The 22,535-nt window shown below is 39.4% G+C and overlaps 1 protein-coding gene across 2 annotated transcripts; it reads right to left on the bottom strand.

Moving 5' to 3' along the window:
* Positions 1 to 366: 366 nt before the first annotated feature.
* CASP8AP2 (caspase 8 associated protein 2) lies at positions 367 to 22,482 on the bottom strand. Of its 2 annotated transcripts, none has more exons than XM_035559528.2 (9): positions 22,234 to 22,482; positions 21,317 to 21,397; positions 19,372 to 19,472; positions 18,128 to 18,202; positions 16,876 to 16,991; positions 12,015 to 14,539; positions 6,507 to 9,468; positions 4,738 to 4,837; positions 367 to 3,367 (listed from the first exon to the last, which is right to left on the bottom strand). In XM_035559528.2, the coding sequence occupies exons 1-9, from the start codon at positions 22,271 to 22,273 to the stop codon at positions 3,311 to 3,313; spliced, it is 6,057 nt and encodes a 2,018-aa protein (XP_035415421.1). In that variant the 5' UTR covers positions 22,274 to 22,482; the 3' UTR covers positions 367 to 3,310. The 2 variants fall into 2 exon arrangements, with proteins under 2 accessions (XP_035415421.1, XP_035415422.1); XM_035559529.2 differs by lacking the exon at positions 22,234 to 22,482 and adding an exon at positions 21,799 to 22,178.
* Between the last annotated feature and the right edge of the window lie 53 nt (positions 22,483 to 22,535).

Raw genomic sequence — 22,535 nt, 5'->3', positions numbered from 1 at the left:
ATTTCCACTTTGGAAAATTTTTCAATACCTATGTCAATTAGGGTTTTTTTAAACCAAATCCTGTAAAAATGTGCATGTTGGCTAAAAGCAAACATATGCCTCAATAGCAAAGTGCAGTGAGACTCTCCAAGGGCTGCCAGCTACCCTTCCACCGAAAAACCTTGGAAACAAAAATGTCTTTTCCTTTGCGATGGTTCACGCAACAAATAAACAATGTTTTGGGGAAAAGAGGATTGGTAAAGATTGTAATTCATAAATAAAGGGTGGTTTTATATAGTTTGTTAAATTGTTCAGTTTCTGATCCAGTCACGTTCACTAAAAAATAAGCAGTCTGTAATTGGAGCAGTAATTGTACCAGAGCAGCAGCTGATTGCTTCCACGTTTATTGGCCAGAACATCAACAGAGCTACTAATTCATACAGTCTAACAGAAGTCAATTTTAATGCTGCTTCACAGCATTTGTAGTTGTCAAGCCATTAGAAAACAGTTCTGGAAAATGTTTTCATTTACCTGAGGTTTCACAAATAAGACTGTAGATTTACATACAGTACTTTTTGCATATATGTACCAAAACTCTTACTGAAGAAATAAATTACAAACAATGGTACAAAAGCACTCCAAGCCAACTTTTGTTCAACAAGAACATAACTGTGTGGATTTTACAGATTTATTTTTTGCATTACTCTTACAGTAAGCAAACTATTTAGTTTATACAAAATAAACCTGGAGTTTTATATAGTTAAAAAAATCATCTTTGGCTAAACAAAGCCCTATATTTATACATATATTTTTATATATATATATATATATATACACACACATAAGATATTTTACATGACCATGTAGGAACCTGTACAAATACTTACAATAGACAGAACATTAAAAAAAAGTGTCATAATTTACAAAATAGGAATCCAGGTCAGAACCAAAACAGTCCCATCCCCTCCAGCCTGTACAGATAAGCAAGTAAATAAACACAGACAAGGAATAAACAATTTCATAATAAAATACTGTCTGCTTTTCTGAGACAGAGAGGAAGCACTTAAGTAGTGAGGCTACTTCCCTCAGTGCCTTCGATATTGTGCACTTTTTGATCTATAAGGATATGATTAAAAAATACTCTTACTAGAGTCTGATTTTTCCTCAAACATAAATGCCGCTCTGCAAGCCGACTATTCTGAGAACAGATTTGGTTAGATCTAAATCTCAAGTAAGTAAACAATTGTCACAAACTTTTGTTAAGAACAAGCATGGATAGGTACAGAAATCCCCAACGATATCACTAGGCCTTGCCTACGTAGCTCATCCGACCATCAAAAGCAAACGTTATAGAAGCAAGTATATATGATGGAAGACTGCCAGAACAGGCATTATAACTTACTCAAGTAATTCCTTTTAACAGTTTCCAAAGCACTGCCTAAAACGAGACTATACACTGTCTGGCAGCACGACAGTAGGTTCCACCGGTCATGTTTACAGTATTCCAGAGGTGTCAGTGGCAACATCACTGATGAATTATCTGATGGTTTATTAGAGTGAAAAGTCGGTCCCGTTAGTTACTACGTCTTGGGAAGGGGGCCAAAAATCATTATGCTGAAACTGAAGGAGTGTTCATTGGGTTCTGGAAAAAATAATTCAATCCAAGTTCAGAGGCAGTGCATTTAAGTGGGCTAGTCTCAGCAGCTGCTCTGACCGAATAAAGACTACAGCAGTTCTGATCCTCAGTACCGACTAAAACCTCACACATCACTGAATCCATAATAAAAGCACGACCTGTGCAACCCTAGAGGGGTGGAAAAAGAAAGCTTTTTAGAAATTTGGGATAAACCAGCAATATGTATATGATGTGTGTGTGTGTGCATATAGATACACCCACACACTTTTAGTATGAAACTGGAAGCCTTTATAAGAGTCCTTTAAAAACAAAAAATACCATGAATTTCCAAACCATTTGTAATGATAGATACAACCGCTGTCAAAACACGTCAAATTGTCAAGCTTTTGAAATTGCTTGTTTTTACAGAAAAGTTTTTCTCCCGATTAATTACTATACAGTAACTTTTTGTAAAACTGTAAAAGTCTGTTTCTAAATTAATAGTAATAATAATAAAAAACTATATTTTTTTGAAACAGAACAAAATGTTCATTATGCAGAAGACCTACGAACCTAAATTAGCTTAACTTAAGCACCTTTCTCAGATGTAGTTTGGAGAAGATAAATCAGCCTTTTCCAGATCAAAAAAAGAAAAAAAAACGCCTTTTTTTTTTCTGAAAGAAAAAAAAATCTGCTATACAAAATGCAATACTAAGTCTTTTTGAATATCAGCAGAACTGCGAAGTCTTTTAAACTTCAAGATGGTTCTTGATAAATGAACACTCATCAGTCTATTTCACAATTTAAAAGAAACTGAAGAACTGGTCACTGCATTAATGACTGGCTTCATCGTCTCACAGCAGCTGGGACTCATACTATTTGACTTCAAAAACCTAAACGTTACGAGTCTAATCTAAGCCAACTGTCTAGACTTCCTCCATTGTCAACGGAGACAGATGGGTACCCTCAAAGAGAAATTCATTCATCTCTTTCTGTCGAACAGGAGACATTAGGAAGTGGCTTACAGAACATGTTTAAAGTTGAAGACAAACCCTACACTCTGCTAGATACTCTCCTCGAAACCCACTAATGACCAACTGACGGAACAGTAAAGAGCGACCTATTCCTTACCAACAGAATCTGATTACTAGATAAGCAGCTTCTGGAATTACTGAATTATTGGAATCAGTGCCTCGACTTGCTTTAAAAGAAAAAGGCCTAACTTCTTAAAGTACCACTTTTTGTGCTTCGACATGACCGTAGCCTATCTATTAGTCCCCAGGATTACTTACCAACTGGATTCCAAAGAACTCTTAACTTTTTAAAATCATGTTTTGATATCGCCATATACAGTACTTCTGCCAAGATAAGCAAGAGCTACCATTTCCACTTGACTGCACGCTCGCCCTTGCTCACAGAATACATTGAACCAACAGATGTCACTCCCCTGAAGTGATATTGCTCCACTGGTACGTGCACATTCTTTCTCAGCAGTTTGCTCCTGATGTTTCCTCTGCATTACTCTGTTGCTCTGATAAAAACATTTCAGAGGAAACACGGACAGGGAGGTAATAATTAACAGTGCATCAGATTTACCAAACTTAGTACTCTGACTTGGATACCTCCCGCTAATCCTACCACACGAATGCAGTGGTTATTGTCCATCATTGCTGGTAACAGCTAAACCTGTAACCACAGAGCCGTTGGATGGTAAGTTTACTTGCACTTGGATTTCTTGAACAGCTTCATTAACTGCTTGAATCTTTCTGAAACCTAGCGGAGGACAAAAAAGGCACATTAGTAAGGCCCCGGATTTCCACACTAAGACAAACTGATCTAACAGCGTAAGGTTTTAAAAAGGACCATTATTTTGTGCTTCTTGTTTGCTTCCATTAAGTTTTAAGGGGAGAATTTTAAGAGCACCACAACCATGTTAACTGGATTTGTACTACAAAGGATTGAGGAAGTCTTCCTGCATGCACCTTTGACATCTGAAATAGCCTCCAGGTTCATCTCAGAGGCCACTAGCGGTTTAACACGTTTCTTTCCTACCAGTGAGAGGGTTTGAAAGGCAAAAGACAAAGGCTTCAAATCAATTGGACTTGAATTTTGCTTACTCACTTATGATTCAAATGAAAAAAAAAACAAAAACAAACAAAACCAAAGCCTTATTTTGTGCTACACAAAAAGCGCACCTTATTGGCTATTTTCTACTCTCTTGTAGAACTGTTGTTTCAGGTCTTTACAGCTCACGGTGCTGCAATTTGCCTCCTAGGAATTTTACAAAACTGGTCTGCAGATGAGAGTCCAACATTTTTCTTTGTTCCTCCAACACAACCTATACAGCGATCTCATTTGGTTATAAGCTAGCATTTCTTAATGCAATATGCACACTGCTATAGAATGGCTGCCATTCACTGAAGAGGTGGGTGGAAAGAATGGCATAAATACACAGATACCACTGTTTTATATATGCCAACCATCCACCTCAACAACTTCTAAATCCCCCAGAGACTCTGTAAGCATATAACAGAACATCCTCAAAGCCAAAACCCAAGCATGCAGGATTTCCTAACTTACTCAAAGGGCGGTATCTCCCTTTTTAGAGTTAGAGGACAGAAATTAAGATAGCAATCCAAGACAAGCACAAAGTTACATGCAAACCTCTGGAAACAGTCTACATTGAATGTGTCCTTTGAAGTTTCTTAATTAAAGAGGAAAAAGGAAACATTTTAATGAAAAACATCCTTTTTGTAAAATCCTAGTATTTTTATAGCTCTAATTATTTTCTAAATTATTAAATGCACGTCAAGGCTATTGGTTTCTCCAAATTACATTTCTTTATCTTAGTGCTGATTCAGCACCAGAGTCCTTTTGCCCCTAGCCTATCACTGAATGCAGCAGTATCAAGGTACCAATCAAACAGATACTGATGAATCCCAGGACCATAATACTCTGTTAATGTGTATTTTTAAAAAGCAACATCTGGGAGAATCAGAGAGTGATTTTTCAAGAACTCCCCAAAAAAAGGCATGAGGGAAAAACAGCTCCAAATTAACAAAGATCTCCAAAGGTCTTTGTTCAACTGCAATCATAAAAATATCAATGTAGTTGTTATCAAGAATAAGAATGGTAATACCTACCTGACTGGGGCTTTTGTTCAGCCTAGTGGCTAAGGAAACAAAGGTTTTACTTGATGGTCCTTTTCTCTGACATTCCAGTAAAATTTCTCGGTCGTCATTTCTACAGCAAAAATGGATTTTTAAAGTTTTAAGACAGATTTGCACGTGTGCACAAACAAAAAAAAAATACCTACATGAATATATAAAACTCTGAATGCTTCCGAACTACAGAACATGAACTCAAATAGCAGCAATGAACTGATGGAGGACTCCCCCCTCTACTGGCACAGAACAACGGAGTCAGTATAAATAAGCAAGTGGCAGTGAGATAATCCTGCCCTTCCTAACAGGATTATTAAAGGAGTTAGCCCCAAACCAACATCATTTAAAAGACTTTTATGCTTCTAAAGCAGAAACTTAAAGTTCAGTTGTAAGGAACTCCTGAATTCAACAGGGGCCAGTAGTCTGAAGCAGACTTGCCTCAGTTTGCATGGCTAGGCAGCACCTTTCACCAAAGGCCCACAGAAGTTCAGAGACTAAACAGAGAGACGTCTGCCTTCCGTAAGTGGCTTAATACAACAAACACACAGAGTATATCTCCAGTTCAAATGAGAAAACAGGACTAGGAGTCTATTCATAACTGTGTCACTGATTCGCTGTTGGCCTTGTTAATCAGTTTAGGTATTTGTAAAATGTATACAGACACTATCGTTATACAGTAGCTACCACGTATCTTTGGTTGGAATATACTGCATTCAATAAAATCTATTTAACTTCCTCCATTTCACAGAAAACCATAATGTTAGCCTAAAATATTGTCTATTTAAATAGCATAGTTCAAAGATGTACAAAGACCGAGACAGAGAAAACAGTCATATCCACAAGGGAAATTTTAATAGTATCATCCTCTCTCACTGCTTTGCACGTTAAAAATCATATTAGCTTTTATAGTCTTTTTTTCCTGAAGGATTTTATTTAAAAATGCTACCCCAAAACTTACTACATGTCTGAAGTTTACTTCAGAAAAATGTCTGTCCTGGATCTTTCAGGAGCCTCTATATACGCTGTATATACAGCACGTGTTTCCACACAATATCTGGGCTGAACGGTTGACACTCCACGAATGGAGCACACTTCTGCAGATGGAGCAGCGGAGACCCCAAAGCAGTAAACTGTTGGCTCTTGTGCCTTCTCTCAGTGGGGGAAATCTTTGGCCACTGTCCAGTCACCAATGCTCCCAGGCCTTGCAGGAACATCAAAGACTTCCACCCCTGCAGAGGCTAAGTGCAATTTTGGGGCAGGAGAGCCAAAAATTGCAGAAGGTACAATACAGTAGAGGTCTTGTTACTTGAGCATACAATCTTTAAAAACAAAAGTAAAAAATACCCATGCTTTGGTAGATTTGGGTAAGTGAAGGAATCAGCTGCAACGTATGGAAGTCTCGCTCTTTTTATGGCACATCTGATTTAACCTACCCGAGTAATAATGAAAAAACGTTCTCTTCCAAAGGCTGCTACATGAAGTAAGTTCATTTCTTAAGTTTGTTTTCCGCTGGACAACAAGGGTGAAACAGACTTTGGTACTTTTCAATAGTACTCTAAGGAAAGAAAGCATTTTCACAAAGCCATCCTGCACAGACAAACTCCTACACCGCTATTTGAAGAAGGATACAGAGCTGCTGAATAACTTCAGCTATCAGCTAAATATCCTCTTTTTCCCACTTTCCAGTGAATTACATAGCTTAAAAATACCAAAGAAAAGAAGAAACAGATCAAATAGGAAATTATTACCTTGTCCAGGAAACTACTACTTCTCCCTTTTTTTTAATGATGTTTTTGGCATACAGACTAGGCGATGACGCACACGAAGCCAAAGGAGAAGAGTCTTTGTTTTGCTGCAACTCATTATTCTTAGTGTAACATTGTTTGTGTCCCAAATTTATCTCTTCAGATTTCGCGTCGCTTCCCTCGCTCTCTTCACCCACTTCTTCTGTTTCTTTTCGTTGCCTTTTTGAGTTGGAATTCTCTTTGACAGCCTCCTTTTTACGTTTTTTATTAGTTTTGTCATCTATGCTTATTTGGGAACCCACATCAGTATTCAAAGTGGGTTTTTCTTCAAGATTACATTCGCCTGCTACAGTGTCATTGGAAAGCTCTTCTGTTAAGTCTATGAATCCATCAGAGCACTCTTCCAGTTCTTCTTTTCTATCACAGATCTCTGAGTTTCCTGCAGGAGCTTGCTGACTCCTGTTATCTGCAGCAGATTCCACTACAAAACATGAAGTTTCTTTAACAGCATCGTCTGTTAAGCCTATGCAGGACCCTGCACCACATCCAACAGGAAACAAAGCTTGGGATTTGACACCTGTTTCATTTAAGCTTTCAGATACTTTCAATTTGTGTGTCTGAGATTGCTCAGAGCCTTCATTTGAGCTTTCAACACTGCAGTTATCTGCGTTTGAAGGTTTTCTGCAGGGCCCAAGCAAGACAGGAGTTCCTTCCTTTCCAGTGCTACTGTGAGGCTCCTTTAGAGGCTGAGGCAAGGCAGGATTTTGCTCTTGTCCAGGGCTAGCATAAGGCACCTGATCCGCCTTAATCAGATCGGGTTTGACAGTTTCCAGCACGGTGGCAGCTACGACACTCTGCCTGCCCCTGTCTTTTTCACCACTTCTCACTTCTTTGTCATTCTTGGCTGAGGATGCCCGTGCCTCCTTCACTGAAGCCACCTGATCAGATGCTGCTGCGACAGAGGGCACCGCACGCCTTATCTTCACGATAAAATGATCGTTGGATTTCTCCATGATTACTGCTTGCATCGGTAGGCTGGGGCGACACTGAAAGCCAGGAACAATCGGACGGCTGGTCCACGATGACGAACAACTCGATCTACTGCTCGAGTTATCGGATTCTAAAGCCAAGTGAATGTCTTGTTCCGTGGCATCCTCCTCTTCAAGAAGCGCATCTTCGCTGTAATGTGCGCTGAGGACACCCTCGGGAGTTGAGCCAGAATTACTCTCGGGCTTTAGGAAGCTAAGGTGAGCATCTGATTTCAAAGGTGATGGAATCGTCAAGGAAACAGCCAGATCTTCGAGGAGGATAGAAGAAACAAGCGATTTGTTCTTTTGTAAACTGCATTCATCTTCTTTGCACGAAGTCGCGCCTGTAGGAACCTCAAACATGCAGCTTTCATCCAGTACATCCGGATCGACAGACATCTGAAGCCTCGTTGTTAAAGAGGGAGCTCTCATGGGTGAAACAACAGGCCAGCTGACATCCTCCACCGATCGAGATTCCACAGGAACCTCCTTCGGAGCAGCCTCTTGCACTAGCTCAGCAGCATTACTTCTGCACTTATGACTATCTGAAAACTGTTTTTCTGGTGTCCTGAATTCCCACTCGTGTCTGTCAACGTTGCTACCGGCATTTTTTTCCAAGAGATCAGAACCTTGCAGCAAGCTTTTGAAAATTTCACCCATCTGAGCATCACTTACAAGATTAAACGTAAGACTGGATGCTTGCTGTTCCGTGAGCAGCTCGTAACTAAGATCAGACTTGTTAGCATCTCTGGATAGCTGGAACCCGTCTTTTTCATGTTTTACACCCTTCAAAGGAGTGACAGTGCCTTGCAAATTATTCTCTTTAGAGGGCTGCACTTTGGTTAGGGAATTCCTTGTGTTATCAATGGAGTTGAGACATTTTGTAAAGGTGGTTTTTGGTGCATCTGTTTTATTCTTCTCGTGGTGACCCTTAGCTCGCTGATAATCCACAATGTGCTTCGAAAGGATATATTCTTCAGGTTTTTGAGATCTGGCTTTCAGAGACTTGTTTCTAGATCTCTGTACATCATTTTTATGGCCAATTTTGTGTTTTTGTTTTCCTGTTCTTTCATGCTTCCCTTCCTCACTCTCATTTCCCACCTTTACCATGTCACATTGTTTTACAATGATTCTCTTTATCTTGTCAAATAAGTAGTCAAGCTGTTCGTCTACAAATTTCCACAACTGTTTTTTCATATCTGATACTTGTTGTTCAAAAAGACGGTCCACTATTGCATTCTTTTTAACTTGCTTAAGTTTTGACTCTATAATATCACATATATCCAATTTTAACGTCTCACCTAATGTAGACATTTTGGAAAAGTTCAGGTATTTTATTAATGACGTAAAATTTATGATAGCGGATTCGATAATTCTGTGAAAATGCTGAACTGGGAAGTGCACCTTGAACTTCATATAATTTTTCCTCATCTGTTTTCGTATAGCTCTTAGCATCTGCATGATTTCTTGTACACTTGAAGGTTCAACTATAACTTGAACTATTTTTTCAAGACAAGTGATGCTCACCGTTTTATTTTTCTTCATATCCTTTGAGGATCTGAAAGCCTGGTTTTTATGCCTCTCTCCATTCTTCTTTGTACTTACTTTCACAGCAACAAATTTTCCATTATCTTCGCCGCAGCACACAGTTTTGTTCTTTTGATTCTGCGGACTGCTGGTCAAATTCCGTGTTTCAGGAGAAGTTTTTGGTCTTGGAATTTTTGGATTTTCGGAGCTTCTTTCTGGTTTAGATTTTTCTTCATCTTCATCACTACTTATGATTTCTCCTTCTTCTATTTCATCTGAAGAGATACTCAGCTGGGACTCCATCTCTAGGTGTTCATCAGACATGCTAACCGGCTTTTGATTTTCTTTATTTACCTCCTTTGACAAATTCTTTGAGGGGCAGACGACGACTGCACCTTCAGGAATTAAATCTAGAAAAAGAAAACAGTTTGCCAATCACCATAAAGAATACAATTATAAATAGGTATTTTGAGAAAAACAGGATCCTATTCTGTAAAGTGACTCTGTTCAAAATGGTTAGCTTGAAATTGCCACTGACAACTCAGGGAGTCTGAGCTTCAAAGGGCAAATAAGGACTTGTCATTTCACCAGAGACGCACGATCTATCTTACAAACATATCCATTGAAAAGAGAAAAATCTGTAAGTTTCCATCAGTTTTGAACTTCTTTCCACTCACTTTAACAACTTTTATGAACACTGCACAAGCTGAATTACCGTTGACATCATTACGGATTAACATTTGCATACAATACTTGGTTTTCTTTAAATAGTTTTACAATGAAAACAAAATGAGCAGTATGAATACCCTATTAGTGTCAGCATTCAGCTAACTTTTCCCCCACTGACAAAAAGGATCTACTTAACCCTTCAAGTCTTCCAATACACTAACTTACTAAACAAAAAGAGAGGCCCATTATAGTAGGCGCTGTACACATGATAAACTCCTGTTTCAGTTTTTGATTCATTTAAGATTACCAGCACCACGAAGAAGCAAAGCAGGATATGAAGAAAAAAAAAAAGTTTGTTTAAATTTGGAGAAAGCCTCAAGTTCAGGTTCCTGAATGACAGAAATAATGAATGAGATACACGAAAGGAAAGGCTGAAAGTTCTGCCAAATGTAGAATGCCTTCCTATTAAGTTTATGTCCCACCTGCAAGTTTATTGTTTTGTATTTTTGAGATCATTAAATATGTATTTAATAATTATTTTAAACCCAAAACAAACACTTTTGTTAAGAAAACTAAGCAATTACAGTTAGCTACAAAGCAGCATATTACAAAAGAAGAAAAGGCAAGCTAATTGCCAGTGTACAAAAAATCCACTGAAATGCTCGTGTATTGATTAATGAGTTTCGCAGCTAATTATAGGCTTGGACACTCTAGTTAATAATGTTCAAAAAATTTAAAATTAAATTTAATTTTCTAAAATTTTTTTTTTTAATTTAATTAAATTAAATTTAAGTTAATATGTTCAATCTCACATAGATTAGACTGCTTAACAACCCCTAACAAACATTTCATCTTATAAATGATCCTATCTAAATTTCCTCCCATAAAAAAAATGAACTTGTGATTAACGGTTTCAAGCAGTATTTGAAAACGTTTACACGGATTCTACGGGAGCAAAAATGTACTTTTTACTGCCTCCATTCCAGTCTCACAAGGATCGACACCTCAAACTAATCAATGTGATGCTTTGACAAACTAGAGCACAAAATGAAAGTGGTCAAAATGCACAATTAATATATGTTCCCCCTTCCTGCACAAGGGAGAGATGGGAGTGCTGAATTTCAAGGCCAAGAGAAGCCACAACGTCCCATCAATTCATCAGATGCAGAACATTTGACGGGCATATTACTAGTTAGATCACAAAGGAAACGAGGCATCTAACTTCACAGACGAAATCACTGCGCTGTGATATGGTCACAAGTTCTGGACGGGACTGGCTCCTCTAATAAGCAACCCAGGGCAACAGCACAATATGAGAAAAATACTTCGATGTGACGTTCAACTACTCTGCTCCCAAGTCACCCCAGACAGTTCAAAGGATACAAACCACTGCATGAGTGAAACAAACCGCTAAAGCAACTCGCACTTGAGAGAGTAGCTTTCTGAAGTACGAGAGAATTTGAGACTAACCCACACTAAGATTCACAAAACAAAGCAAATCACAGCAAAACAAAGGTTATAACCTGAAACCTAAGAAAAAGGGTTTCAAGGTCACTCTCCGATTCCTCTTCTACTAGGAAGTCAAAATTTCCAAGAAAACTTTTTATTAGTTGCAGAGCATTACAGGAAGCTTTAAGAATCACACAAGGAAAAGATTTAAATGTTGAGTTCAGCATTTTCTCTTCCTTTTTGTGCTGCCACCATATTTTATCTCTTTGACATCTTGTTTAGGAGTCAGCTCTTACTTGATTAATGGTGTATCCTAGTGTTCTCTGATTTGTTCGACTTTTTTGCCCCTGACTGCCTCATAGTTATAAAATATACCTTAAAACTCACAGTGAAATTCACTCAAATGTAGAGTTCTCTTAGCTGACGGTCTCAGGTAATCTTTCCAGTTTTCACACAAATAAATACTTGAAAGAATACGATCCTAATTAACTCTCGCCTCTAAAATTTCAGAGAAATACCTAATGAGATACAGTCAGAAGCAACCACAATTAAGAAGCATACATATATGATTTTTGAGAAGTTTGTAAATCAACTCTTATTTCAACCATTCAGCGTTAAGCAGTAACTCCAATTTTGCTTGCCCTACAGTTCCATTGACTACAACCTTGACTGTAGCATTAAACGGTTCCATATAAACAAAAGGACCATTATGACTTGAACAGCTAAAGAAGCAATCTGTACTGAGAAAGCAGTTAAAAGCAAGTCATTTCTGCTTTCCACGAATGCCTCTTTTAAGGCTTTATGCCTAGAACAAATTAGAACACATATATACAAATACCTTTGTTATAACTCTTCCCAAGACCTTTGCAGGGACTTTCCATCCTAAGTGCTTTTGCCAGAGGGCGCATCGGGCTGTTCAGCGGGCTGATAGCTTTCGGGATGTACCTCAAGTGATTGAGATCGATGCTCAGTATTGAACTGTCATCATCAACAGGTACCGGGTTGGTTTCTCTCTCTTTAGTTCTAGGGTACACCTCGCCGCTAAGAGATGTTGTTGTTGTACTGATTTCAGTGAAGTCTGGCTCCAGACCACAGGGATTCTGGTCGAGCAATGGTGCATCTGGATCAGTTCCTGCAGTTCTGTCAGGTGACTGAGATGTACTCATGCTCGTCTCACAGACGGTCTTTTCCTCAACAGGACACTCCAGATTTTCTGCAGCCAACTGATCACCATCCTTCACTACTTCCATTAAAGAGTCTGGTTTTGTTTCATTGATGTCACCTGCAGCCTCGCAGGACTCCAAGTCACCAGAACTTTTGGCTTCCGAGTCCCCTAAGCCAAGGTTTTGAGAGCCATGGTGGTCTGTTGAGTTTTCTGTGGCAGCAGCTAGCCATGTTTCATCTTCCTCTTCTTTCGCTGTTGCTGACTCAGGAAGGGTTCCCATACTTTCGCTGCGCGGTTCGGACTGTGCCACTTCTGCTGCTGGCACGTTATCGTCCTGCCTCACCCCCACTGTCACAGGCAAGTTTTCACATTGTGCCACACTCCCTGCCACCTCCAGGGAGGAAGCTTCAGGGTGATCCAGATCCATCACGGCCACTGCTGAGGCTTCTGATTCAACCGGACCACAAGGCGCTGCTGCTGCTGACAAGGTTTCAGCCAGCATCTCATCCGGAACCAACACCTCTGCTGCTCCTGGCAAGGCTGGGGACTCTACCTGGCTCGCTACCGGTTCTGGTAAGGTTTCTGAGCTCACTTCACTAGTTGTCACTGCTGGCAGTGCTTCAGGCTGTGCTGGGTCTGCTGCTGCTCCTTTCAAGGCTTCATTTTCAGAACTGACAGAAGCAGGCAGTGCTGGTTCCACGCTGATTTCAGCTGTGCCGTCCTGAACTTGTAGCACTGAATTAGCCTGCTCTGCAGGAGCACAGTTAACAGGGTGGGCAGAGTCTACCATTTCTGCCTGCAGAGTGAGCTCTGCAGTTCCCTCATCTGCGGCCTTTTGGGAAGGTGTTTTAAGTCCATCAGGTGGAGAAAGGCATTGTTTTTTTGCAGGAGAGAGCGTTAAATTCAGCTTTTCCATAAAGCTAAGTTTTAAGTCCTTGCTTTTTGTCACAGTGTGATCTTTAGTTTTGGAAAATTTATGGTCTTTTAAACCATCTGCTACTCTCGATGTTTCTTCTGACTTAGAGGACTTGTTTCTTTCACTTTTTGCAATGTCTGTACCCTTCTTGAATTCCTTTGCATACTGGTGAGAAATCTCTTTTGTAACTTTTCTTTCATTTCTAGAATGTCTGTTTTCATCCTGATTGTCCCTCTCTCTTTTCCTTTTTTCTTCTGTTCTGTGCTTCTCTGATTTGGAATGTGCTGTTTCCCATTCGTATCTACTACTGTTTTCCTTGAAGCGTGCATGTTTATGCTCTCTGCTGCTGGAATTAGAAGGTGAGGACCTCCCTTCTCGAAAGCTGTGATCATTTGCTCCCCTGTCTCTCTTGCAGTCAATGTCTCTTCCTTTTCTAGGCTCCTCCACGCGACATTTACGTGATTCATGAAGAGTCTTTGAATGTTCATTCTTTGAGTGTGGACTGCTCCCTCTACCAGACCTTCTTGGCTGCTCCTGTAGCTTTTCATTTGGTTTAATTTTTTGGCCAGAGGTTTTTTCGTCTTTATCATGTGTTTTCATGTCTTTTTTAATCACATTTGGTGATCTCTCATCTGCATACAATTCTCTTGATAGACATCTGTCTTTACCAGTAGCTTGTTTCTCCCAAGAAGAAACGCCCCTTTCTACTCTTCTTTCTATAGCCGGGCTGCTTCTGAGTTTTATGCTCTGACTTTTTTGTTGCAACTCATTTTTACTAACCTTCTCGGAAAGGGTCTTCAGCTTTTGATGAGGGTCTGAATTCCCCTCTTCACTATCAACACTGTTACAATTACCACTGTTACCAGTGCTCTGATGTACTTCTCTTTTGTATTTGGTGACATTTCCCCTACTGTATTGTTCATCACTTTTCATTTCTTTTTTCTCCTTTCTGTTATCCTTGTTGCAACTGTGGTCATGGTTTGGTAGACATAATCGAGCACCATCGTTGCAGAGCTCTTCAGGAGGGTATCTCAGTACGTATGGAGTGTTTCTTTTTTCGGAGCTGGACTTCCCATTGTCCCCAGTATGAGATGAGTAACTGTGGTATATATCCTTTGAACAGTCATTTTTCACTCTGTGTTCCACCTTTACATTGTCACCTAAGTCAGAAGGTCTGAATTTGGATTCTTTAGTTTTACACATCTCTGAACACCGTCCATTAGTTGACCCAGGAAGATACGCTCTGGTGAAGCTACTTCGATGACTGGGAAATTCTGATAGCCTGTTTATACAAGGAAAAAACATACCTCATATTAGTTTTGAAATTTATTTTAAAGTAACTAAAGCCAAGTTACAGTATCTCTCTACAAACGTCATCCTTTCTTTCAGCTCCAAGTTGAAGAAAACACGGGATAAAAGAAGTTAAATAATTTCCACTAACGCACAGTAAAATAATATAATTGGGTCTAATTAACACTTTTAGTAATTTAAATTAATATTTCGTTATCCAGCAAGAAAAAGAGTCTTTTGCTAGGAAAAAGTTGTTCTTTACATACCCATGGTTTGCAGTATCAGTGATTTAAAAAAAAAAAAAAGAGCAATTCAATAGTTTACTACTCTGCAGACTGGCAGCCAAAAGAACAGGCACACAACCACGCTCACTCTACCCACCGAGAAAACAAAGTACTGAGGTTGAAACTTGCTGCAAGCTACAGAAAGCAAGTAGTAAACTACAATAATCGAGCCTCATCAAGGCCAGGTGCTACTGCTGCAAGGTCATCATAAGAAAAAAAATAAAAATAGAAAACTACAAAGGCACACGTAGTCTGTATAGCCTGAACTCTTACTCGTTACTGCAAGCACTCACTAAAGTTACCTCACCAGAACAAAAAATGAGACGTTCCTGCCATGTTCAACAAACTACTTCATAACAAGGACATGATTAAAGGCAATGGTGACTTTCTTAAACACCTTCCACTATTCTCAAAAGAATCACAGATTGTGTTTAATCCATGCAGAAGCAAACAGAAGTAGAAGTGATACTAAAAAATGACGGCAGCAAACCACCTTTTAATTTAGTCAAGCATAAAGTAGCAGCGTCCAATTGTAAGAAATCAGTTCTTTACCTCCAATACATAACAGGATTGGTTTTGCCTTTTAAAACTGCACACTCCTTTTGGAATGAAACAGTACATTTAAATATGTAATAATCAGCTTATGCAACTGGCTATATTCCAAAATTGTGCAATTGTGTGATGAGAACTGAGCTTCACATTGAATACTGCGGCTGTTGTAATCCAAAGCCCTTTCCTATATTTTTGTTTAATTTTGAACTGTACCGTCAAGAGTTTGCCATTAAATTTGTATTCACGAGTGGTGAATGTAATTGTATAGAATATTTTTTGTGATAAACAGAAACAATTTCCCTGAAAGATATAATCTTTGAAGCAGCCTTCACACACAGGCTACCGAAGGTGAGCTAATTTATTACAGACCATCCAACAGGCAAGGCATATGTCTAAGACCTCCAAGTGCCACTTTCCTCATGATTTTCCACGACAGATGCCTCCAAAATAGCTAGGTCAAATATCTCATTCAAGAGTTTTCACCACCATCAGCAGGTACTGCAACGGAGTCTGAAAAATCTTTAGTGACAGTGAGTATGCAAAACAAGAATATACTTCAAAAAATGTAATTTGGAACACCAAATACTATGCTCAAGGTGTGAAAGTGACAGTTACTGTATCACAACCAATCAACTGAAAGAATGACACAAGGTAAAACCTCTTGGCTTCAATCTGATAACTTCTCATTTTCTTGATTTGGAAAAAAAAAGGCATAGTTAATACACATACAGCCTCTAGCAGGATAATAGCAAATGAACCTTCTTCTTCATGACATCTTTTGGTGCAAGAAAGTGCCAAATGGTCAAACTGAAACACAAACAAACCGATGATGTGGCTGACATCACCCAAGTGACAAGCAGGTGACCTTGCAATAAGCTAGCGTCCTAAATCGTGGACTATTACTTTGGTTTCAATCAGTCTAAAATCCTTACACTCAATTACTGCATACTTAAATATTTCCAAAGCTTCCTTACAGTAAGATTAGTAGTACACAGAAATGGCAAAAAAAAATAAATCCTCTAGCTGCTGTCCTCCACCACTGGAAAGAGGATTTTCACATCTTGCCTTGAAAACCTTATATAGTCTCCTTATTTATGTTCATTGACTATTTGAAACGTTTCATGGAATTCATCTGTCTGCGACTATAAAATAGAGCAGTTCCAAAGCTGACCCATGCGAAATATCCACCTTGAAACATGCAAGGTTGTTAGATAACCCAACAGGAATGGGTGATTAAACAAATCAAACAAAAAAAGAAGTGACCGTCAGGCAAACAGTCACCCTTTGTATTCCTCCTTGTTTTCTCAATTAGAAACCAAAGACCCCACCAAGCAAAAAAAAAAAAAAAAACCACACCTATTTTCTCAGATACACTATTGCAAAACTACTCAGTTATTTAGTAGGTAATGATTTTACTTAGAATACACACAAAGTTTGTAAGAAGTATATAAAGGCGATCAGACAAAAAGCAAGTTCTGCTGTCTAGCTGTACCTTTGATGGAGATTACTGATTTCTTCATCCTTACGGTTAATTTCCACTCTTGCTGTTTTGATAAGTGCTGAAATATTCTTTTTAAGAGCTTGGTTTTCATTCTGTAGAATGATGTTCTGTTTTTTAAATAAATACAAAAAGAAAGTGAGAGGGGTAGGGAGAGAAGGAAAGAGAGAAAATAAGAATTAGCTTAGGAATCCAAATATGTAACAAAACAGTGCAAAACAATTGTTAGAGAAAGTCCTATCATATCTACAGTGACAGGAGAACAAGAGAAATGTTTTGGAGAAGTCTGAATTACTAAGATTCAAAGGATTTTTTAAATTATTATTACTTTTTAAACATCACTCATATTTCTGCTCCCGTTCACGTTCCAGGTAGTTACTCAGAAAAAAAACAACAGAGCTAAAAACCTACAATCCTCCCTTTTGCTTCGTTCTTTTACTCGTTTTGTTGCTTTCATGGTCACTGCATCAAATGGCAGATGTAGCTTTTAACAGCTTTCAAGAGATTGAGGGAAGGTATCAAACACAACTTCGGGTGCTCTATCATTCTCACATTTCTAGACACTTTGTTCCAGAAGCCTGTCTGTCAATCCTAGAGACAGCCCTTCTGTCAATAACTGTCCTCAGCAGAGCCTGCTCAGAGAAGCAGACAAATTTTGCAGGAAACAATACAGAAGTGTCACAGAGCAGAAACTGCTTCCTATTTCAAAGCACAGGATGTTTGGGACTTATCTGTAATACACAGTAGAGCACGTAGCAGAATTGCCCAAGGCAGTCGAATTATATGGGATGGCACAACACGGGGGCACTAGCTCGAGCTGAAGACAAGTTCAGCCTTATCAAAATGGCACTCTGCCGAACACAGACATCCTCTTCCAGTTCTAATGACAGCTCAGGTTCCTTGCAACCCACTTCCTACTGCATTACAGACAGATTTTTATCAACCAGAAAACCATGGATTTTTCTGATAAAGTTATTTAACACGCTTATTTTTTAATCAAGGAGACAGAAGGTAACTTTTTAAGCAATTCAAGTCTTACTGCACGCAACCCTGTAAAACAAGTCACCTGGTGATTTTGTCACACGATATCCTAACAACTCTCCCAGCACCTATAGAGGTGTTCTACAATCCATCCATGTAATGGGTTAATTCTAGAGAGAATATGAAATTAACTCTCTCTCTTTCTAAGCAATATTCAGTTTGCTTTACATAAATCTTGACAGCATTGCCCTTTGAACTACAGTACCTGTGCCTGTATTTCCTTGAATTTCTTCATCAACTCTTTAATTTGCTGTTGACATTTTCCATACTCTGCCTGCAACTGTCAAAGAGAGAAGAATTCACAGTACAGAAGTGGACTTAATCACATAAAAAAGTGCCTCCCCCAGATTTAGTTTGTTAACGCAGCAATTAATATTACGAAGCTCTGTTTTTCCAAAAATACATCTCCAAAGCCATATTAAAACAAAAAGCTTCAATACACTCCAACGGGCATAAAATTCACTAAAATGTCACAGACATTCAGATAAGAGGGAACCTATGTGTGCTTGCCCAACAGTCAGGCTAGAGGGTAACAGGAAGCCAAAGTATTGTGAAATTAAAGACAAGATAATTGGGAAGCAGGAGCTCTCAGAGCCCTACAGATGGGAACGTGTTTGTCAGATTTTATATAATACAAAATAGGAAATAGGAAAAACATGACAGAAAGTTAACTAAAAAACAGACTGCAAAGGACATGTTCTCGTCGAGATCACAAAATTAAATAAAAAGCATTTAGTGTGAGCCCTTCTTTAAAAGTAGATGTCTATAAAACTTTCACACAAAAATGGACAACTTCCTTATTTGCCGTTTTTGACAGTCAATTGTTCTCAAACTTCTGAAGTGACATTTTCATCATTTAGCAGCTTACTGGATGTTTCGCTCCTGCTTCTCCTCTAGTGTATATCTGTGGATGCTTTTCCCTTTTACTCTGAATCTTGAGTTTATAGTTAAAATGTGTCTTATTGACCAGGACACGTGATGCTGCATGAACAAACGTTCTGCTGATTTGCTAGAAGCAGTTATCTACTGCATAGTTGTCTTCGGTCCTGAGTACACACGAGTTCGATTCATGCCCTATTTGCATTAGTCTGTTAAATTTCTTGCGTGACACATCAAGACCAGCCTTGTGTCAGAAGGTTGAACAAACATTTACCTAGAAAGAAATCCTGGTAAATTTCTCCGTAACATAACTGCTACAACTTGCATGCAAAAGGATGCTAAATGAGAACAGACCATGCCACAGACAGAGCGAAAGATTCACTGATTCTGATAAACTTGCTGACAACAGCTTCTGAACCAACTCTTGGTTTTATTCCTTTACTTAAAAGTGGTTTCCCTATTTTCCCAATAACGCGAGCGTACTGACAAACATTTTTGCAAGTTACAAATGAAAATTGGGAAAAAAAACAACAGCAACACTAAAATTATTTTTGTCACATTAATACCCACCTCATTGTAAGATGCTTCCTTTGCAGTTCCTTCTTCAATTAAGATCTCATCAAACAAGTTTAAACTGTTTCCAGCTGGTGTAGAATTTGGAGCAGAGTTGTCTGTAGAAAGAAAAAGAAATTACACAAAGGAATTTTCCCAGCTAGACTGCACTGTGTCACCAAGGAGAAGACAGGACCTAATCAAAAGAAATTTCCATCCTGAATTTCAACATTTGCGTTAGTTTTGTTGGAATTATGGGATCCAATTTACATCAACATGAAAAGCAATGATGAAAATTAAAGTTCAACTGAAAGCACCACGTTAGAAAAATTACAGAATACCTAACAAAGATGGGTGCGTTTTGTGACTGACTGATAAGTTGTTTTGAGTCAAAGTAGAGCTACCTTGCAGTAAAGCTACCTAATTTACAAAGCATGAAGGGCTACACCTAAGCCGTGATGCAAGGTTCCACAATTCTAGAGCCACCAGGTAGCAGAAAGCTAGAATAAATATGTACATCCTACAATTCGTTCAGCTTTTGGCCCGACTTGTCTTCGAAATATTTGCAGTTGAAAAACATTTTTGAGAAAAAGAAAACTCAGTTGCCAGTGACCTACAAATTCACAAACACAGATTACTTGTTCAGAATAAAATGGGAGGAGGAAAGAAGGAAAAGAACTACTGTAGAGTTGGTGTGGAGTTGAATAGCACGCTTCTTCTGTTGAAGAAATGTTCTATGCTGCTTCACAGTCCCTCACAAAGGTAAACTCCCTTGCTTTAGTTCCAAAGACATGAAAAGAAAAACAAAAAATACACCCAAATTACTTAGGTTAACAGTGCTCTTTCCTCAGTGAGCCTGTGTGCTCTGTTCACCTAATACACATTACTGACAGGGCCTGATTTACAACACCTCTGAAACACGGATGAATTTACAGTCAAATAAACGAAGTAAGCTATCAAACCTGTGCTTCAATCTTTGGATGATACTGTAATGCAAAAAGTATTAATGCATTGCAAGAAGAAGTGCAAATTACATCTGTCACGTAGCAAAAATCTCACCAATCTTCTTTTTAAATTAAAAAAAAAAATCCCTCAGAACTAAACCATATCAAATAATTTGTAACGGGGGAAATGGCTGCATTTTGTTACCTTACTCCTCCCCTGCATCTTTTACTTTTACACAACAACGTATTTCAGTACCTGAAATATGGACTTACACATCTTAAACGTGCTAACAAATACAAAATGGAAAACGACGTACAGACGCCTTACAGCTACAGGATGCGGTATAGTCCTTCCATAAAAATTCAAGGCATTCACAGAATAAGGTCAGCAGAGAAACACTTTGTTTAAATACCAGAAACTGCGTTTAATTAAACTGGACTTTAAGACTCCTAAAAAAGAACACATTATGGGCCCATTTCTTTCTTACCTTAAATGAAATTATGGTGACACATAAAAGAAGAAAATAACTTACATTAACATGTGAAATTACTGAGAATGTAGCAAAAGGTCAAAAGGACCTACTGACTGTACTGTATCACACAGTGATATGTTTTGGAGCTCTCATTGGTGATTTAGTGATCAGTGACTGTTGGCTCTGGTCCTGAAACTATTTAAAAAACACAAAAGGAAGGTGCATTTTCCAAAGTAATGTGTCTTGTAGCGAGGCACAGAGCTGAGGTTTCTCTGAGCCCTTCTATATGCCCCAGGTCTCTTAAAATAGCCAGCATCACATGAAAACTATCCTATAATTCATTTAGCTAAAACATTTAAGAATTCTCAGCTGTATTTATACAGACCATAACATATATGTCTTCAGTTTAAACAAGTAGAACACTGAAGCATATATCAGCCCAGCTAAATATAAACTTGATGCTAACTGTTGCCTTACTTGAAACCAGCCTAGAAAGCACAGAGACTACAATTCTTCGAGCCAGTTAGGGAGATATGTTCAACCTACCAGGAACCGTCAAGCCATTGTCCAAGCCATCGTAAATATCCACTGAGCTCTCATCACCTTCCTTGAAGGGGGAAGCTTCAGCTAAAGAAAAAAAAAAAACAAACCACAATGTACCAAAGTAAACATTTAATAAACTCTAACTTTCTCATAATTACAGGTATGATCCTAGGGTACTACAGAAGAGTGCTAGTTGCAGTTGCTATGGAGAAAAAGTTCTTTAGTCACCAAGGAGCAAAGATCAACTCCTACATCTCAGGAGAACCATACATGAAGCAAGTTATATGGCTTTAAATACAGGTAAAATTCAGAATTATAAACTGGCAAAGCCAACTTGGTCTGAATTTGAAACTGATTTCTAGAACACATTGAACCCAGAAGTTGTATCACTCAGAAGCACAGATGGAGAATTGCTATCATAAACCAAGTACTGTTAGAAGAACTATTTCTCACGAAGTGACACAAGGCATTGTAACAGTCCGTACCACAATTCAGAAAATTTCCTTCAGTTTGCCAGCTATTCACACGTTAACTGGTTCTGTAAAATGGTTTCAATGCAAATTTCCTCAGCCTGTCTTCCTGTCTTTTTTCCAAGGCCTCTATGCCACTCTCATCTCCCGTATCCGAATCTCTGGAGCAAATACCGTTGCTGTTAAGAAAAGCACCGATATCCCCAGACTTTCTGAGGTGAGGAATCTCACAAACGCGTCAGGTGAGTCAGATGTGGGTGAGCTGCTGAGCTGGAAACGCTGTTAGAGCACCCTGGCTGCTTGTGCTAGGTCAGACGTTGGTGAATTCCTCTTAAAAATAAGAAATAAAGGAACAAAGCTCTTAATGTGGCTAGATATACGCTTCGCTGGGGGATAATGCGGGTTCAATTACACACGATAAAGCAGAGGCGAGCGGGCTGTTGACCTTACCGTCGCAGCGGCTCCCCGGCCCGTCCTGCCCCGCCGCCATGGCACGGCCTCCCTACGGCCTCCCCATGGGGACGGAGGCGCCGCAGCCGCCTCAGCAGCCCCCAGCCCAGCCCCCTCGGCTCCGTCCGGGGGGCGACACCGGCGCCCGGGGGCCGGCAGGGCACGGAGGGAACCGGGTGGGACCGGGGAGCGCTGCCCGCGGCCCGCCCGCTCCCAGCGCTCCGCCGCCGCTCCGCAGGCCGGGCGCTGAGGTGCGGGGCGGGGTGCGGGGGGGGGGGGAAGGGGGCAGCCAACGGCGGCGG

Source organism: Cygnus atratus, chromosome 3 (genome assembly GCF_013377495.2).
Source record: "Cygnus atratus isolate AKBS03 ecotype Queensland, Australia chromosome 3, CAtr_DNAZoo_HiC_assembly, whole genome shotgun sequence".
NCBI classification, from domain to species: Eukaryota; Metazoa; Chordata; class Aves; order Anseriformes; family Anatidae; genus Cygnus; species Cygnus atratus.
Note: the sequence above shows the minus strand (reverse complement) of the source record. Positions and strands in the feature narration are given on the sequence as shown.

What these genes read in the sequence shown, in the direction of transcription:
- CASP8AP2 (XM_035559528.2), bottom strand. Translation starts at nt 22,273, where the DNA reads ATGGCGGCGGGGCAGGACGGGCCGGGGAGCCGCTGCGACG. An exon ending in AGGAAGCATCTTACAATGAG is followed by an intron (nt 18,203 to 19,371) that starts GTGGGTATTAAT and finishes TCTCTTTGACAG; the next exon opens with TTGCAGGCAGAGTATGGAAA. An exon ending in TGGGAAGAGTTATAACAAAG is followed by an intron (nt 9,469 to 12,014) that starts GTATTTGTATAT and finishes TTCTTTTTCTAG; the next exon opens with ATTTAATTCCTGAAGGTGCA.